Source organism: Aythya ferina (assembly GCF_964211825.1).
Source record: "Aythya ferina genome assembly, chromosome: 5".
NCBI lineage: Eukaryota > Metazoa > Chordata > Aves > Anseriformes > Anatidae > Aythya > Aythya ferina.
The window spans coordinates 43170369-43187252 of record NC_140301.1 but is presented as its reverse complement, the minus strand read 5'-3'; the positions used below and the strand labels follow the sequence as shown (position 1 = coordinate 43187252).

The 16884-nt window shown below is 43.0% G+C and overlaps 1 protein-coding gene across 3 annotated transcripts in view; it reads right to left on the bottom strand.

Moving 5' to 3' along the window:
• The window catches only part of BRSK2 (BR serine/threonine kinase 2), a 300200-nt gene that overhangs the window by 93410 nt on the left and 189906 nt on the right, over positions 1 to 16884 (bottom strand). For all 3 annotated transcript variants that reach the window (XM_084520597.1, XM_084520598.1, XM_084520599.1), the window contains exon 5: positions 13973 to 14058. In XM_084520597.1, coding sequence (XP_084376723.1) covers positions 13973 to 14058 — 86 coding nt within the window. The remainder of the gene's footprint in view (positions 1 to 13972; positions 14059 to 16884) is intronic.

The window sequence follows — 16884 nt, the reverse complement described above, 5'->3', positions numbered from 1 at the left end:
ACAGCTTCTCACACACACACAGTTATATAAACACCTCTATCTACACACGGCCAAGGAGAACACTTATGGAAAGAACAGTAGAAGAAGATTAAAAATTTTAAATCAGGGGTGATTAATATTTTTAACACAGGTGCCCCTGCAGATTAACAGGGGTTTTGCAAACTTTAGACAAGCAAATGATTTGAAACTAATCAGCCCTTCACTGATTTGTTGGATTTGGTGTTTGATAGTCTACTGAGAGATAACGTGGAAGACAAAAATGACCCAAGAAACCAGGAGGGGAAGAAGAGAATAATCAGGTATACGCTGATGTGCTTATACCTACTGTGGAGTAAGGCTGCATACCAGGAAGACGCAGGTCCCCTAACCGAGCTGACAGACTTTATAAAACAGCCTTGGCAAAGCTGCACTCACGTACTGCTCTGTCTTGGACACCTGGGAACCAGACAGATGTCAACAAACTAGAGGGAGTTCAGAAAAAAAGGTGAATAGTTTAAATTATGAGAAAAGATCAAAAGAACTACATGTGTGCAGCCTCAATAAAGGGCTTCAGCTCTTGCTGTTGAACAGCAGTTATTTGCTGGAGCAGCTGTTCCCCCCAAACTCACATGTGAAGAACTGAGTGAATAAATGCAGCACAATAGGGGCCTAGGAGCAAGAGAAGAAAACCCCAGTCCTCACACAGCACTCTCAGCAATCAAAGAGAGAAAAGTGAAATCTTTGGGAGGGAAAGGACTTGCCATGGAAGGACCATCTTCCTGTTGTAAGCAGGTGTAATGAAAGGCAGCCAAGCAGAAGAAAACTTATAAAAAATAAAACAAATTTAATAAAATTTATTAAAACAAATCTCTAGAGATGTTGCATAATAGTAGAATGGAAATAGTTTCCCTAAGGGAGCGGCACAAACACCATCAACTGAAACATTTAAAAATAAATTAGATATAATCTGGACTAAACCGTAGACTTCTATTGGCAAGAGGATTGCTTGAAACCTCCACAGACTTCTTCCATCTCCACTGCTGTTCTGAGCTCTCCTGTCTCCTTGCCTGATTGCCCAGCATACACTATTCTAATATAGAATGAAAAATTATGCAGTGAGATTATTTGGTTTTATTGCTCAGGGTCTGGAATGACAATGATAAACAACAAATGACTTTTTAAAACTGAAAATTCACTTTTGTCCTTTGTCTCAAGCAGCTCGACTGGCTTTTATGCCCTTCAGCTCTATAAGAGGGGCAGAACCACACTCCCCCTTCACTGCCTAGCTCCTCTGAAGTCAGTTTCAGGGCTGCGTGGCCAGGCAGGTGATTGGAAAGGTGACTTCTGTAAGGCGGTAAAACAACGGGGCTTTCAAACATTTGGCAGTTTGTTTGAGAGCCATCACTGGAAAACTTGCAAACAAGAAGTGGAGTTCTTTTTTTCCAAATGTGGAGTGTGCATCTCTGTTCTTATGCCAACAAGGCTCAGTGTGGTCAGCACAACAGACCGGGCTGGTCAGTATGTGCAGTATGATCCCCATTGCTCAAGGCTTTGCTTTACAGCAAAGTAGTTTTATTACTCGTATTAATCCAACTCTTCAAATTTGAGAGGACAATAACAAAATTAATCCAGTATACTGTCCTTTTGTACCTCAAGCAATGTAATCTTCAAGGAAATCTCTGGAAAGGAAGATGGGAATAGTTCATAAACTTGGGGGCTTAATTATTCCTGTTTTCAGAGTTTCCAAGAAGATGGAATAGGGAAAGGAGTACAAGATGGTCTGAGGAAAGTAAAATTGGCTTAACAATAATGGCATCAGCCTTCAAGGTGCAGAAGTGGGACCTGAGCTCCAGTTTCAGCAGCATCTCCTGTGCACCAGCCACGTTTCACATCCCAGCCAGAAAAAGAGACAGCATTTCCTGGAGCCCCAGAGCCATCTGAGAGCATCTCCCTTTCTTACACGAATGCAGCAGAGAATGCAGCAAGGGACGGACGTTAACACTGCCTTGACAGCTAGGTGAGTAGGATGGAAGCACAAAAATGTGGACAACAAAGTGAATTTCTAAATTTTAGGGAACCATAACTATATTTTCGGCGCTTCCTAACAAGATAGAAACGGTTCTAAAAATATGTCATTATTGGCAATTTTTCATTAAAATGAGTAAAGGAGAGAAAAATCTCAATTCAAAAATCACATTTGGAATATCTGGGTTACCTTCTCTCCTGGAAGAGATAGGTACTGGCCAGACTGGCTGCTGAGTACAGCCTGGTAATATGGAGATCACCTTTCCTTTGCATTGTGTTTTTTCAGCAAGACACTGAAACACTCAGAAGAGAGCTGACATGCAGTAGCCATGGGCACTGGGCTGTCCACAAATTCAAGTCCCAGTCCTCGCTTTCCAAATCCTAGCTCACAGACACTCTCCTATGAGGGTTTGCTATATAATTCATTCTCCCTCTCATACTAGAGACAGATTTGGCTAAATATCCCATATGGCAGACCCAAACCTGGCACAGAATCAATCCTAAAATTCTCCTTGACAGCTCCTTCTCTCACTGTGCCCAGCAGAACCTGGATACAGCAGTGCATCTTGCCCCCGAAATTCAAATTGATAGCTGTTTTCTTTTCCTGGGAGGAATTTTATGAAGATGATTGCAGTTACAGGCATACAGAAAACCATCTCCACTGGTTTCAAATGCACGGTTTTGGAAAATTACAGACCCAGCATTTCTGTCACCCACAGCAGGAACTGCAAAGCAATTTATTTTCATCAACTTCATCTTATTAAAAACACTCAACAAAAATGCACTGACATGTTGTACAAAAAATAAAACAAATTGAAAGACAGGGAGCATTTACAAGGTTATTCATTTCTGCTTGCCACCCAGAAGCACCAGATATAATAATGCAAGTGAACAGGGGAGAACATCTGAAAAAGATTTGTGCCTATGACAAGTTAAGGGACATAGAGAAGCACAGCGACGATGTATCCTGATCTGACAAAGCCCCTAACGTGACAGGAGTTAGAAGGACGATGAACACACTCCCCAGTGGTCAAGTGCAAGAAACAAATGCTGCAGGGATTGTTCCACGAGTACGATGTGGTTATGTTGCATCCAGCATTTCTGAGCTCAGATTTGCAGCTGGTCACCCGCCAACCTATTCCCTCCAGTACAACTGTGCTGTGTTTTTTTTTAGGATAGCCCCCAACTAGGAGATTTTTGATTAAACAAGGACACCATTCAGCACCTGCCTCCATCTCGGTGCCAGCCAAGGTTTTGCTGGCACGTGACAGGGCACAGCAGCAGTCAGTGCACACGCTATTTCCAAACAGGCCAGCGAGAGGGGTTTAAACATTTCCAAGTGTTGCACCAGATCTAACCACCACCATGCAGCTTACCCAATCCCCACTCACTACTATGTATACATATTTCTGTCTCTCTCTATTTTTATGTGAGTAACTCCATAAAGGAAAAACATACACATTCTGAAAGGCTTTTAAGCCAAACAGAAAAAGCAAATGAAAGGAAAAGCATTATGCCAGAGGCTGGAAAATAAGGAGTACAGACACAAAATCTTTCCTGAATCTGTGGCACAGAGGAGAATCTGGATCTCCTGAGTCCACACCAGTGACTAAAATCCTTTACTTGTGTAAAGTGCTATGGGATTGGAAGCATGCCAGTGCCAGCTCTTGGAGGACCTAGGAGAAGGTAAATAGCATAGAGCCTGCAGGGGAGAAAACAGTAAAAAGTATTTTCCTGTGTCTCTCCTTCCCTTTTTAGCTTTCCCAGATACGGCATGCTCTCATCTCACTCTGCTACTGTTTTTCCCATTTTTTCAGAGCAAGGGAACGAATTCTAAAAACCCAGAAATGTTGCCAGCACTACTCTCCTATTACATTAGAAGATGAGAAGTGACTTACAGGTGAAAGAAGTGTTTTTTAAATCCTGCCTACGTAAGACTGATGGCATCAGTCTTCCCACTGTAAAAATGGAACAAACCCTGCTCTGTAATTGCCATCGCAAGGAAGGCTCAAGGAAAGGCAAGGCTGGCAGCAGGCACCCCACCTGCAGGGATAATACAGACAGGGGCTACATTAGGACAAAAGACTCCATAAGAGCACTTAGCTCTCACCTCTCGGATGCTCTGGGCGCACACCAGTTCTTTTTATCCTTGCATTTCACATGGGACAACTGTTGTGAGCATTACCTCCTGTTCTTTACAAAGTCACCCAGTATCTGAGCTGGGCTTAGTCCCTGTTGTCTCTTGCCCCTTCTACTCAATGCTGTCCCCACCAGCTTCCTCTCTGCTTGCTAGGACTGCAAAAATGGGAAACCGACAGGCTTCTGCAGCTTGCTATGAAGCCTATTGCACATGGTGTTAAAAATAAATTCTCAATCAAGGATTTTTCTCACTAGATATATTCTTTAAGAGGTTGCAAAAGTTTTTGCAGGCCACAGCTTGCTTTCATAAGGACACCAAGGCCTAAGGCTTGCATGGTATTTCTTCATGCCCCGGCCACAAGCCAAGATATGAAACAAAACATCCCCGGTGAAGATTCTGAGTCTCAATGAGACAACGCTTTGATTTTTCAAGACAAAGAAGCTAAATGCTTAATGTAAGAATGGTTTCATCTGCTGGAGTGGAGCTGAGAGATTGCATGCAGCTGTGTTTTATCTACTCCCTTTGCCATCTTTCCATCTGCATTGCAGCATCACCATCTCCCCAGTAAAAGCTAGTAAGTTCCTAACCTCATATGACCCACTACATACCAAATCAGAAGCATGCACGCAGCTTAGAAAAGTAATGACCCTATACTAGTTTCTTTCTTTTTCCCTTTCTTTCTTTGCTTTCTTCCTTCTTTCTGTTTCACTTTATTTACTCTTTCAGGAACCCAAACAGTAAACAAATAATAAGAGAAACCAAACAGTACCGCAAAGGAGGGACGATTTCTGCATGTAAAAAAGATGGAGTAGCCAAGACGAATATAAAGAAATGGCCTTAAACCACCTTTGCACCTCTCAGATTATGTCTGTATCCGGAACCAGCAGAGACCTCACAGCTCTTTGTCTTACAGCTGCCTCTCCATGGCTGACTATGGCTTCTTCTCCAACTTAGACTAGAAATTTAACAAAAAAACCCACACACTATACCTGTCCTCCTTATTACCCCAAATTGCCTGTATGCTGAGGATCACAGGCTATGATGGCCTATAGGCCACCAGTGACACATCATTCCTGCACCTGAAACACTTCCCTAAAAATCATTTTAGTCTTTTCCAAATCCTGTGTGTCAGTAGGACTCCTATAAACACAGTGAATGATCCATTTTCCCCTGTGAATGATCAGTAAATATAGGATGATCAACAACATGTTTAAACATAATTCAACAAAACAAACATAATCCACCATATTTTTGGTGATATCCAACTCTGCTGCCTACCTGCCACGGCTGTTAAGATTTGGGATGCCAATACCAGATATTAAAAGACCAAAAGCTTTTGCCCCAACACTCAAAAAAAAAAAATAAAAAAAAAAAATCACAAAACAACAACAACAACAAACAAAAGAAAAAAAAAAAAAAAACAGCCAACAAACAACCTTGCAAAATTTTTGTTTTCAGATAAAAAAGTCAGTACAGTTTTCTTCCTTTCCTCCCAAATAAATAAAGACCTTCAAGGTCATTAAGTCCAGCCATCCACCTGACCTACTGTCTACCACTAAAACACATCCCTTAGTGCCACATCTTCACACATCTTCAGGGATGGATGGGGACTCCACCACTACCCTGGGCAGCCTGTCCCAATGCTTGACCACCGTCCCCATGAAGAAATTCGTCCTCATATCTGATCTAAACCTCCCCTGGTGCAACTTGAGGCTGTTAAATGCTAAAAATTCTTGTCTAATTTTAGCTAGGTAACTTCTATACTGATTAATTTATCATCTTCTCTTTCATTTTGATATATTCTTGCCCTACTACTAGCAATTCAAAATAGGTGTAGGATCATCACTGCAATATGATTTTCTTAGCTTTCTGCTTTGACCACTCCTTCCATGTCTCCTCTGTCTCCTCCTTTTGTTAAATTTCGATGCATTAGCTAAAATTTCCAGGCAAATAATTCTGTGCTTTCACAACATCCCCTACTCTTGGAAGGACACCGTTCTTCTTAACCACAGAGCTACGGCATTGTTTTTCTTCAGCTCATTCCTGAAGACTGTTCTTTGCTGTAATGGTTGACAACAGCTTGACTTGCCCATCGTGAGGTTTCCAGCAGTTGCTTTGTGATCTGAATTCCAAGCTGGTGCACAGATTCTCTCTTTGCCCCCTTCTTGTCCAGTGCCAGCACAGAGAGGTCTTTTGCATGACCAGATTGCCTTTGTGCTGCAACACTACAAAGACATCACTTAAAGGAGCCATGAAGACATGACGGTTTCTCCTTCCCACCTGGTGGATTATGTTACACCTTATTAATGGATGTCTCTGCCCAGGCCTTGGGGAACTTTGAGAACTAACTCACAGTACTCCCACTGAGGCAACACTGCTACATGCTACCTCTAAAGCAAGGCTGCAACAAAATAAACAGGCTGGCTCTGAGCAATGCCTGGAAAAATACTGTTAAAGAAAGACCGTCTGGCACAGAAAACACCAGGATCATGCATTACCAGATATCTATGGCAGAATAATAACAACAAAACCAGACACCCCACTTACAATTTGTAGAAGATGAAAAGCTGTCTGTAAACCATTAGCAGGAATGGTGTGAAATACTAAAATTCATGCCAGATGGGATTGCCCACAGCAGCCCATCACTATGCATCCTAGTGTGGGTATGCAGTTCCTGTTTTCTCAGCCTTATAGATGAAGAAAATTTATGAGACATTCACAGCTACACAAATTAGATCCTCTGGGGCGATACAAATGTATTTATTACTAGAAAAGCATTAAATGGATAGAGATCTTTTGATGAAAGCTCATACTGAAACACAAGGTATTTCAGGTAAGTATTATAAATGCTAAAATAATACAAGTAACAAGAACAGTCTCTGGTGCTCTAGGAATGGTAGTCAATTCATGCAGCTTCTTGTTTTGGTCAGGCAATAGGTTCATCAGGACATGTGATTAGCTGCCTGTTAGGGTAGCAGCTAATATTCAATTTTTTATTAAATGGTACCGTATTTATCCATATGATGCACAACCTCAATTAAACCTAAACAAGTAGGATGGTCTTCTACATGTGCCTGAATTTAGTCACCACTGGGTGATGTTCTAGGGCTTTTACTATGCCAGAAATTAGACTGGGTATTCATGTGGGGCTGGCTAGCTTTTAAGATGCACAACTTAGGTGTGCACTGCAACAAGATGTACAACCCAGATACAATTATACAGGATAAGAAACAGACAAAAAGAAGGAAAATCAGTGGAGTTCCTGCTTACTTCCTCCATGCTCAGGAGTTTACTGCTTTGTGGTACAATGCCTGTGGGTAAGGAACTTTGTGAAATGACCATATGTACTGAGATGTTCAGCTACTCTTGTCATATAATTTAATGGATGATGATTATATGAAAATCATGCTAATAATAATATGAAGACAAGGGAACATGGCATAGATTAAGACAATCTAGAGTTGACACAGATGTCCAAGCAATTACTGAGGCCAGGGACACAAGTCAAGAAGGAATCTCCTTTAAAAACAGATACATCTTTAGCTCTTTCCTGTCCCTATACTTCTTAGAGTCCGTACATGTAAAAAGCTCTTGCTTTACTCCACAAAGATCAGCCACAGAATCATACACAAACCAAAAGAGCCACACCACAAATGTAATTTGCTAGCACCAGCACCAATCCTGTTGAAGTGTGAACCATCTCGCAGGAAGCCAAAATCCCCAGCAGATGACTCATCAAAAACTAACTACTTTCAGCTAAGAGCTAGAAAACTCAACACATTTCAAAGCTGTGGTGAATCAGCAAGGGGTCTGTCTGGAACGACAGACTGCCAAAGAAAAGCCTCTAGAAAAGAAAGTCCTGGCAATTCCTCTCCCATGCTACCACTCCGTTTGTAAAACACCCTTTCATACATATATATGAAACAACATCTGAATAGCAGAGGAAGGGTTAAAAGCTGCCCAGCCCTGACTGACAAGCTGTAATTCTTTGACGGCTTTTTTCCTGCACTGTTTTCTATTGATTAAATAATCTCTATCAGATATTAAGCCCCTTGTTATTGGCGCAGCCTATAAATTATTCAGAAGTTATATAAATTCTTATGGCGGGCATGAATTTTTAAACCCTAATTTGGCACTGGACCAGGAACTCCTTATTTTTTATTTTTTTCCTTGCCTTCTAGAAAATGTGCATGCATTAGATTTCTTTTTCCAAAAGACAAGTTTAACTGTGATCTGCTTGTTTGAGCAGAGATCGTACTGGGTTGCTAATTCTCTTTGGACTTGCAGAGAGTGGGGGTTTTGGAGAGGAAAGAGAGGCAGCAGGAACTGTCGCTGTTGCGCTCTGTACCTGTGACTTACTGGGGATGGAAAGTGTTTCAAGCACTGCCTTCATGGAGAGCAGCCACTCGTGCCGAGGCACCACAGCGTCTCCTGAATGGGCACACGAAATGGAAGAGAGCAGAGGGATCCTCTGTGCAGGACGGGCTGAGCTGAGACGTGTTGGCTCACCACTGCAAGTCTGCCAGCAACCATACACTTCTGGGGTTTATTCTTGAGAGCTGAGAGGCCTTTCCTTTAATGACAAAGGCCTAGATACACCCAAAGGTAAACACAAATTCTCTGAAGGAGAATCTCAGCCCTTAAATGCTCTGAGGATGTGGACTTGCATTTCTTCTTCACCACTGCTTGTGTGAGGGCATTGCAGCGCTGAGGGCCTGCTTCCCAACGCCAGGCCAAGAGGCCCAACACTACGGCTGTTCTCCACCTCACGTGTCAGGCAGTGAGCAGAGCACACCGTCAGGCTTTTGGGCAGAGCTTATTAAGGCCGTGTAGCACGGACTGTACCTTTAACCACCACCACCCTGTGCCAGGCTGGCATCCCGCAGGCTGTGACACCAGCCTGGGCCCAGCACCCGCTCCCCTCGGCCTCCCGCCAGCTCCGCGGCCCCAGGCCCACCTGCGGCGCTCAGCCCCACACATGCTGGCTCCGCTCCCAACTCCGACCACCCCTGTGCCTCTAATTCCTGGCAGTACTAAAACTCCTCGGCAGCAGAAGAAAAGGGGCCAAAGTGGCTGGTTGTGAACATTTCTCTCATTTCTAACCGTGGCCCAGATGGGACATCGTTTTGTCTTCCAGTCATGTTCTGTTTTCTTTCCCTGTGTCCACAGCATCTGACCCCCCATGACCAGACTACCAAGAAACACGCCTATCAAGAAATTAATTTTCAGTGCTGAGCCCTTGGAGCCACTCCAACTTTCTGAACCCTCCTTCTGCCTTTTGACAGCTTTTCCCCACAGATGGATCGAATGCCAAAGTCCTGGGCTACCGATAACAAAAGAACAAGCAGAATCCTTTCTTCTCTTTCTCGCATCCTCTGTCACCTCACAATTAGTTTTTAACAAAAAAGGAACAGAATTACAGGAAAACCCTGCAGGAAAGGACTGGCAGCATGAATGCTTCTGCAGACAGCACCAGAGCTGTAAGTCTTTGACACCTACTGGCAGCTGGTCTTGTCTAAGCCAGAACCGTGAGCTGTGCGTGGGTAGGAGGACATTTTAATTTTGTTATCTGGCTCATTGGGAAGCACCTTCACCTCTGATATCAGGAGGTGGCGTGTTGTGTACATCGCAACGAGGCTTGGGCACTTGCCCAGTGATAGCACAGTCCTGCTGAACGATGAGAAGGGGAACTGTTGTGCTCGGAAAAATTGCTGATGAATGCGTGGTGCATTTCAGAGAATGGGAGACGATGCCAATATTCTGATGTCCACTCTTTCTCTCAAAACAGATTCTTCTTTAAAATGCTGATCAAGTTGAACAACAGGGAGATTAAAATAAATGTTCCGACAAAATTTGAAAAAAAAATCAGAAGTGTAAAAATTTAAAAATGCCTGGATATAAATATATACATATATATACAAATATCTACATGCACCTGTGAGTAGAAATTTACTCATATATATACAGCCATGTTGATGGAAAGGGAGTCGAGAATTACTAGTAGAAACATCCACAAGAAAAGGGCATGGAATGGTCCAAGGATGTCTTTATTCTATCTCATTCCCACTCCCTGCCAAAACTCCACTAATTTAAACCGAACAGATGATGAAATGAGATTGAACAGATAATGCCAGCTCTGTCAGGACTTCTCCAGCAAAATTGTATCAGTGTGACATATCTGCTTTGGAAAGGGAAGGTCCTTTCTCTCTCGACTCTATGATGGCACTTCTGTTGCATGCAAACAGTTCCTCCAACAGTGGGACAACTGCTTTTGTAAGTCCACGAGGAAAGCTGAATTTACTGATAAATGTACATTATAAGAGATCTAAAGATAAAATGTAACATTGCTTCCTAAAAATACCCTTCACTCATGCAGCTTTTTCTCCTCTTATTTAATCCTCAACGTCTGTTCACGAGAACCTCATGCTCATTCACAGTGGTAGAGCTGTTAATAACGTATAAACTCCTCCCTTCTCTACTACACAAAACTCCATCTGGGGCCAATTCAGGGAAGACCTTTTCCATATGTAGCACAGAGGAAAGAGGACCATCACCCCAGTTAATGTGGTTTACTTGCCACACAGAAACCATAAGACTAAAGGACTGTTTCCCCTCCACTGTGCATTAAAGAACATGTCTAAAACTCAGCTTTGCTGTTACCTTGCTCTTTCCCTTAGTTTATTTACATTCCCCTACAATTCCTGACCATCTGAACCTGGTTAGTCATAATTACTGGTGCACACTCAAATTTTGGCAGCTCATTGATCACTCCCCATTATGAATAAGCGATGTAAGTTGTTAGAGTACTCTGGGCTTACCGCACACCAGCCTCATTCTCTATCTTTAAAATGGGAGGATGACCTCCCTGCCCATCCTTCCAGGCTGTTTTGTCCCTTAACATTATCTGTTGGGAGGCAGGGAGGCACAGATTGCCTATAGCTATTTCTAAATTACCTGTTACTGTGGGGTCCCAATCTTGCTTAAAGGCTGTCCGTGTGATCATGCAACAAATACAAGATAGAACAACTGTCTGCAATAATACTATTTTAGCCAACATAATGTGTATCTGGTGTGGTGTATCAGCACACACACAGAGAACTGCCGTTGAGCTGCGTTTTTCCCCTCTGTATCCAGAATTGCAGTCCACAGTCTTACAGTTAAGTACGACAACTCAAAATAAAGCATGTAGAGCTCCAAGTCTTAGGCCTCATAATCATCTCTATCTCTCCAACCACCTTGATAAAAACAGTAACCCCGCCACCACCAACCAACCAAACGAAAAATGACTGCTAGGCTAACACAGATATGCTAACAAATTTTTGTTATTATTTTTTGAAACTCATTCTCAGTGTTAAATACACAGTGGAAAAAGGACTTGATTCATGGTTGCATTAGGAATCTACTCAAGCACCTTGTCACAAATTAAATCATAAACCAAAAGTCAAACATGATTTGTGAAATTAACATTAATCGAGGAAATACTCCCTGGTGCTGCATCGTGATTAGTCTCTAGCATCTGAAATATCACCCATAATTCACAAGCTCCTCTGAAACCATGCCACTATCGTTACTGCTGAGATGGCAGGCATGATGGAAAGGTGCTGCCACAACCAGAGAGCTATCCTTCTTTTGGTGCTGGTGAGAACTAGAGGTCACCGTGTCTTATTATCTGGGAAAGTACATGCATACGCACTTCTCATCCCACACACACTTCACCCCTCCACAGGCACTCTCTTCTAACTCTTAGTTTTATCCAAGACTATGGTTGTTTCTAATTTTGAACAGGAAGGCTTGGCAACAGCTCTGCATTATGCCCTTTCTTTAAAATAGTGACTAATAAAAAATGAAATGTATTAGGAGTCACTGGCACTTTCAGGGAGTTAGTGTCTTTCAGCAGAGGAATTCAGTGCCTTAGTGTGGAGAGGCAGACAGCAGCTCTGACAAAGCTCTGACGGGAGCAATGGCACGAAGATGACTTTGTGTCACTGGCAAAGCCCGATTTGGAGCCCAACATATTTTAGAAGCCAGGAATTCCAGATATAGCCTAAAGATATGAGATGCTTCCCTTTACAAGGTGATCTTCAGCAAGAAGACAACTTGTCTGCCAAGAAATGCAGTCATTTTTTGGAAGTCATGGTGTAAGACCATCCCCACTGCTCTGAGCACTAGATATTCTTTGTTTGGAGCAAAATATGCCCCAAGCCTTTCAGGGAAAAGAAAGATTGCTCAGCTCAGCTGCTGACTTCACTGGTGTTCAGAGCAACAAAAAAGCTTCAGTACCTCTATAACCCCTCTCCTCACCCCAACTGATGACCATGGCCTTTGTCCTTCAGGTTTTCCTATGTTGTCTTCACCACATGGGTGTACCACACTTACCTGGAACACATCACCTGCACGCTGGGTTAGGGCATGTGTGTGTGTGTGTGTGTGTGTGTGTGTACACCTAAAATAAGCAACATCCAAATAAACAAGAATCACAAAGAATGTTTCTTCTCTCTTAACTGAAGAAAAGCCTGGGGCCTTATCCAACCCACACAGAAAGCAGAACACAGAGGTGTGTACTCTTACAAATGGCACCAACCCCTTCTCTGGATTAAAGGACAACATTCTGACTGTTAAGCCTCATTTCCCTTTCCTATCCTTCTCCTGCACACACAGCAGTCTCCATCACATCTGGGCCTCCGTCCTCAGCTGGGGCAAACCAGGATTAATGGAGTCATGACCATTTGTGCCACTGAGAACAGAGCGCTCAGCATCCAGCTCAGAAAGCATCTGAGCCAGCCTCCACCCCGTGCCTGCATGAGTGCACTCTGGCAACCCCACTTCACCACAAATGGCAGGCGCTGCCCCAGAGGAGGACAGGAAATCCAAAAGAAATTACTGCCTGCTCTACTAAGCTAACCCTTTGGCACAGAGGCCTCACTTCCTAGAACAGGAATTCATTGCTCCAGTAACAAGGCTGGCTGAAAAGTCCACGAGGGATTGTTACCTCCATTCAGCACACTTTCTTTGGGTAAACAGTTATTCCCTTCTTGTGTTGTGACATTAAGGAGAGGTCACTGATGGATGGTGGTTCTTAAAAATAGTTTAATTTTTTTTAAACACTCTCTTCTACTTGCAATAACCTGTTAAAAAGCTGAAAATAACATTGAGTTCCCTACTGGTTTGCCCTTTTCCATTTGGAGAGCATTGATTTTTTTTCCTGTTGTGCCAAGATTAATGTGGCCTGTTTGTTTGACAACAGATTCAACATATCTAGTGCACTGTCAAGCTAAAATGATTCTGTCTGTGGGCAGCATCCCTGCTTGGCACTGGCAATGATCTGAGAAAGAAAGGCTTTGCTAGTTAACTCTTACTGCCGAAACACGAGGAGATTTCAGTGACCCTCAAAACCGAAATTTATTATTGGTGGCAAAGTTAAAACACTGCCAGTGAGAGTCAAGGGATTCAGTGAAGACTATTAGGCAAGGGAGGTTATCCAAAACATTCACTTAACAATTTGATTCCAAATGGTTCCAGATCTTACAGGTACAAACCTTCCTCTCCTCTTGCTCTTTGATAGTAAAAATTGGTTTGTTCTCTCTCCTCCATTTTAAGTAGAAAGAGCATATAAGCAAAGTAGAAAGAAGAAAAGGAGAAAAGCCAAGAAGATACGGACTGTTCCTTCCTCATTCAAATATCAGATATGACATGGAGACCAGATGAGGGTGGACCACCCTCCCTTTCCCCCCATTCTTTTGGATGTGACACCAAGTCCAAAACCCTCCTCTCCCTCCCATCCTTCCTCCTTCCCTTCCCCTTTCTCTGGCAAAAGCCAGTAATACCTACAAATATTTTTTATTTTCGTAAACATCATGCAGCTTTAAAACGTGGGGATGTTCTATCAACTTCAGGATGGCTATTTCCCGCTCCACCTGGAAGAAACAAAAAGAAATACAGAAGATTAGAAGTGAGGTATTAGAATGTATTATATATCGCCACACATTTTTTTCCCATTTATCCATTTCCCACTCCTCTACATATGCAGGGGATTCTTCAACTTATAACCATGTATAACGTTTAGCCATCAAATACTTTAAGAAAAAGTAATTTATTCAGCCTCAGCACTCCTTGCCCTGCAGGAGAGAAAAAAAGCGAAGTGCCAAAGTTTAAAGAAGAGTCCCAAATCTACCAAAGGGAGTCAGCGGCAGGAGCTAGATGAGCATCCAAAGCTGCTCCTGCCTTACCACTTAAAGCGGTGACAAATTCCTGAAGCATGGAAACTCCAACACGGCATTTAGGGCTCTCCTGACCTCCCACAGGTACAGGAGTGGCCGCATTGCACTATGTATTGCATACTCCACTAATACAAAAACATTCCCATTCTGAAGAACTTGATGTGTATGTAGGGGAGACAAAGAGTGGAAGAGCAGTGTGATTTAATAGCTGCAGAACTGAGGCACAGAAAGAGAAAGAAAGAAAAGAAGTGACATAAGAAGTACTAGGCACAACAAGAAATTAAACCCGATTACTGGAACCTCGGTGTTCAGAGCCTTAAGCATAAGACCGTGTTTTCTCTCAATTCCCAATCTGTCTAAGCACGGCTACTTCTAAGAGCGTGTCTTTAACACTGAGTTAATAAATTGTGACTAAGTCCCTGTAATTAGCACAAGTCTTGTTCTTACCCAAAATTCCTATCATGACTGCAATGTGTTTTGAACTTGAATTTACTAAGGGTTTTCATTAGAGATGAAGTCAGTGCAATTCCTCGGCTGCCAGCAAAATTGCTCTGTGCTGCTCAAAGCCACACTGTAACCTCTCTGATTTGACCTAGGCTAACTTGAAGGGAGTGAATGTAGCACTGCGGAGACTGTAGATAACCGAAATAAACTCTGCAACAAGACACAGTCTAAGCAATGCACAGTCAGGCATGACAAATTTCCAGGAATCCACAAAGGCAAGAAAATGACCTAAAGATGAAGACACGAACAACTAGGTAGTTTTATTTTTTTATTTTTTATTTTTTTCCAGTCCTTTAAATAACATTGTCCTGAAGCTGCTATCCTAACAATCTATCCTAACAATCAAAACATGAACAAACTACAAAACCACACATGAACACCTCCTCAGCAGGGATCAGACGAGTAATTAGGAACTTGTGCCTTAATTTTGATGTCCTTTAATTTTCTGAGATGTCATCCTCCACTAAACCTGAACACAGCCAACTTTCTTTGAGTGCAAGTCAGATACTCAATGGGAATTCAGAAGGCATTAGTTTTCCAGCACTGTGAAGAGGATGAGGGTTTCCTGGCACATTGGTTGTCGCCGCAGATCTCTCTTCCTTGGTACCACCACACAAAAACAACAAAAGCAACTCCAACATCAAACTTGACCTTCCTTGTGTATCAGGATGGAGGAAAGGGTTTTTGCACATGAATCAGTCTTATTCTTTCAAAGACATGCTGCAGACTTAAAAGCCATGTGGCAGATCCACTTCCATCCACATTTAGGATCTCTGGAAGAAGCTACTTCAAGAACTGGTGAGAAGTGTAGCAGGAGGCTCTACTGGAATCATGTATGTGCCTCAGCACATCAACGTGTATGTACACAGGTCAGCGCTTCCACAACTGCCGTGAATTCAGTGTATGTGCAGTACCTGATGGCGACAGCTCTGTAGGCATAACTGGCTCATGACTGGCACTTAGATCAAAGCCACTTAAAAGTAGAAAACGAGAGCTGGGTAGATCTCAACTGTACAGCTACTCCACCAAAAAAAAAAAACAAACAAACAACAGGAGGAGAGCTCCTTTATGTCATTTTTGTCTCATCCTCTAAAAGACCTGTTACTCTTTTCCCCTACGAGATATGCACTGATATTTGCAGAGAGCTGTGTAAGCTGAATTTGCTTCAAGAAAGAAGAAAAACCAAACAGAAGCAGCACCCACTCCCATAATAATCCTTCAGCGGTACCGATTCAGACATCAGCATCATGCACCGTAACCACTCAGAAACTGAAACTCCAACAGCAAAATGCCCTTTAGATGAGGGAGACCAGCAATTTCAAGGGGAACAGGACCACCACACTAGCTATGGCAGTGAGCATCCAACCCCATTCTCCCTCCTGGGCACCTCCTGCTTGCAGAAGATGAAATTCCCTGCGGATTTGCTCTCTGACTGCACTGGAGACTCACTTCTGAAAACCTCTTGGGGGGTGCTGTGGTGGAACATGTTCAGACCAAGTGAGTGATGGATGGCAGCATCCAGTCAGGGCCCAGCTTGGTGGCTGTCCTACAGCAAGAGATGAGGCAGTGATTTATGACTGCTGCTCAGAGAAAGGAATTCAGTTACAGCACTGCATGGCCTGTGTTCAATAAGAGAATATCAGACAGGGAAGCAAATACACACTTCCCACCTGCATACTTACGCAAGAAACCAACTACAAAGAAATAGCCCGAGTTACTTTACTTTCATCACTTTCAGTGGATGAGTACGGAAGGTCCTGCGCATATTTTTAATTTCCTGGAAACTAAATCCTGAGAGGAAATACAGCTTCAGAGGTCATAATTCCAACCTCAGGTATGCAAAAAGCATCCGGCTTGTTGCACCTGTGGCAGAGCTTCCCCACAACGTGTTCAGTTCAGCCTTGTGCTGCACTCCCCAGCGCAGGCAGAAGCCTGCTTTCCACAGCCTGCTGCCTTCTCTAGCTGTAATCCAGGGATAAAACTAACCTACTACTCGTCCAAGTAGGACTTTTGCAAGTC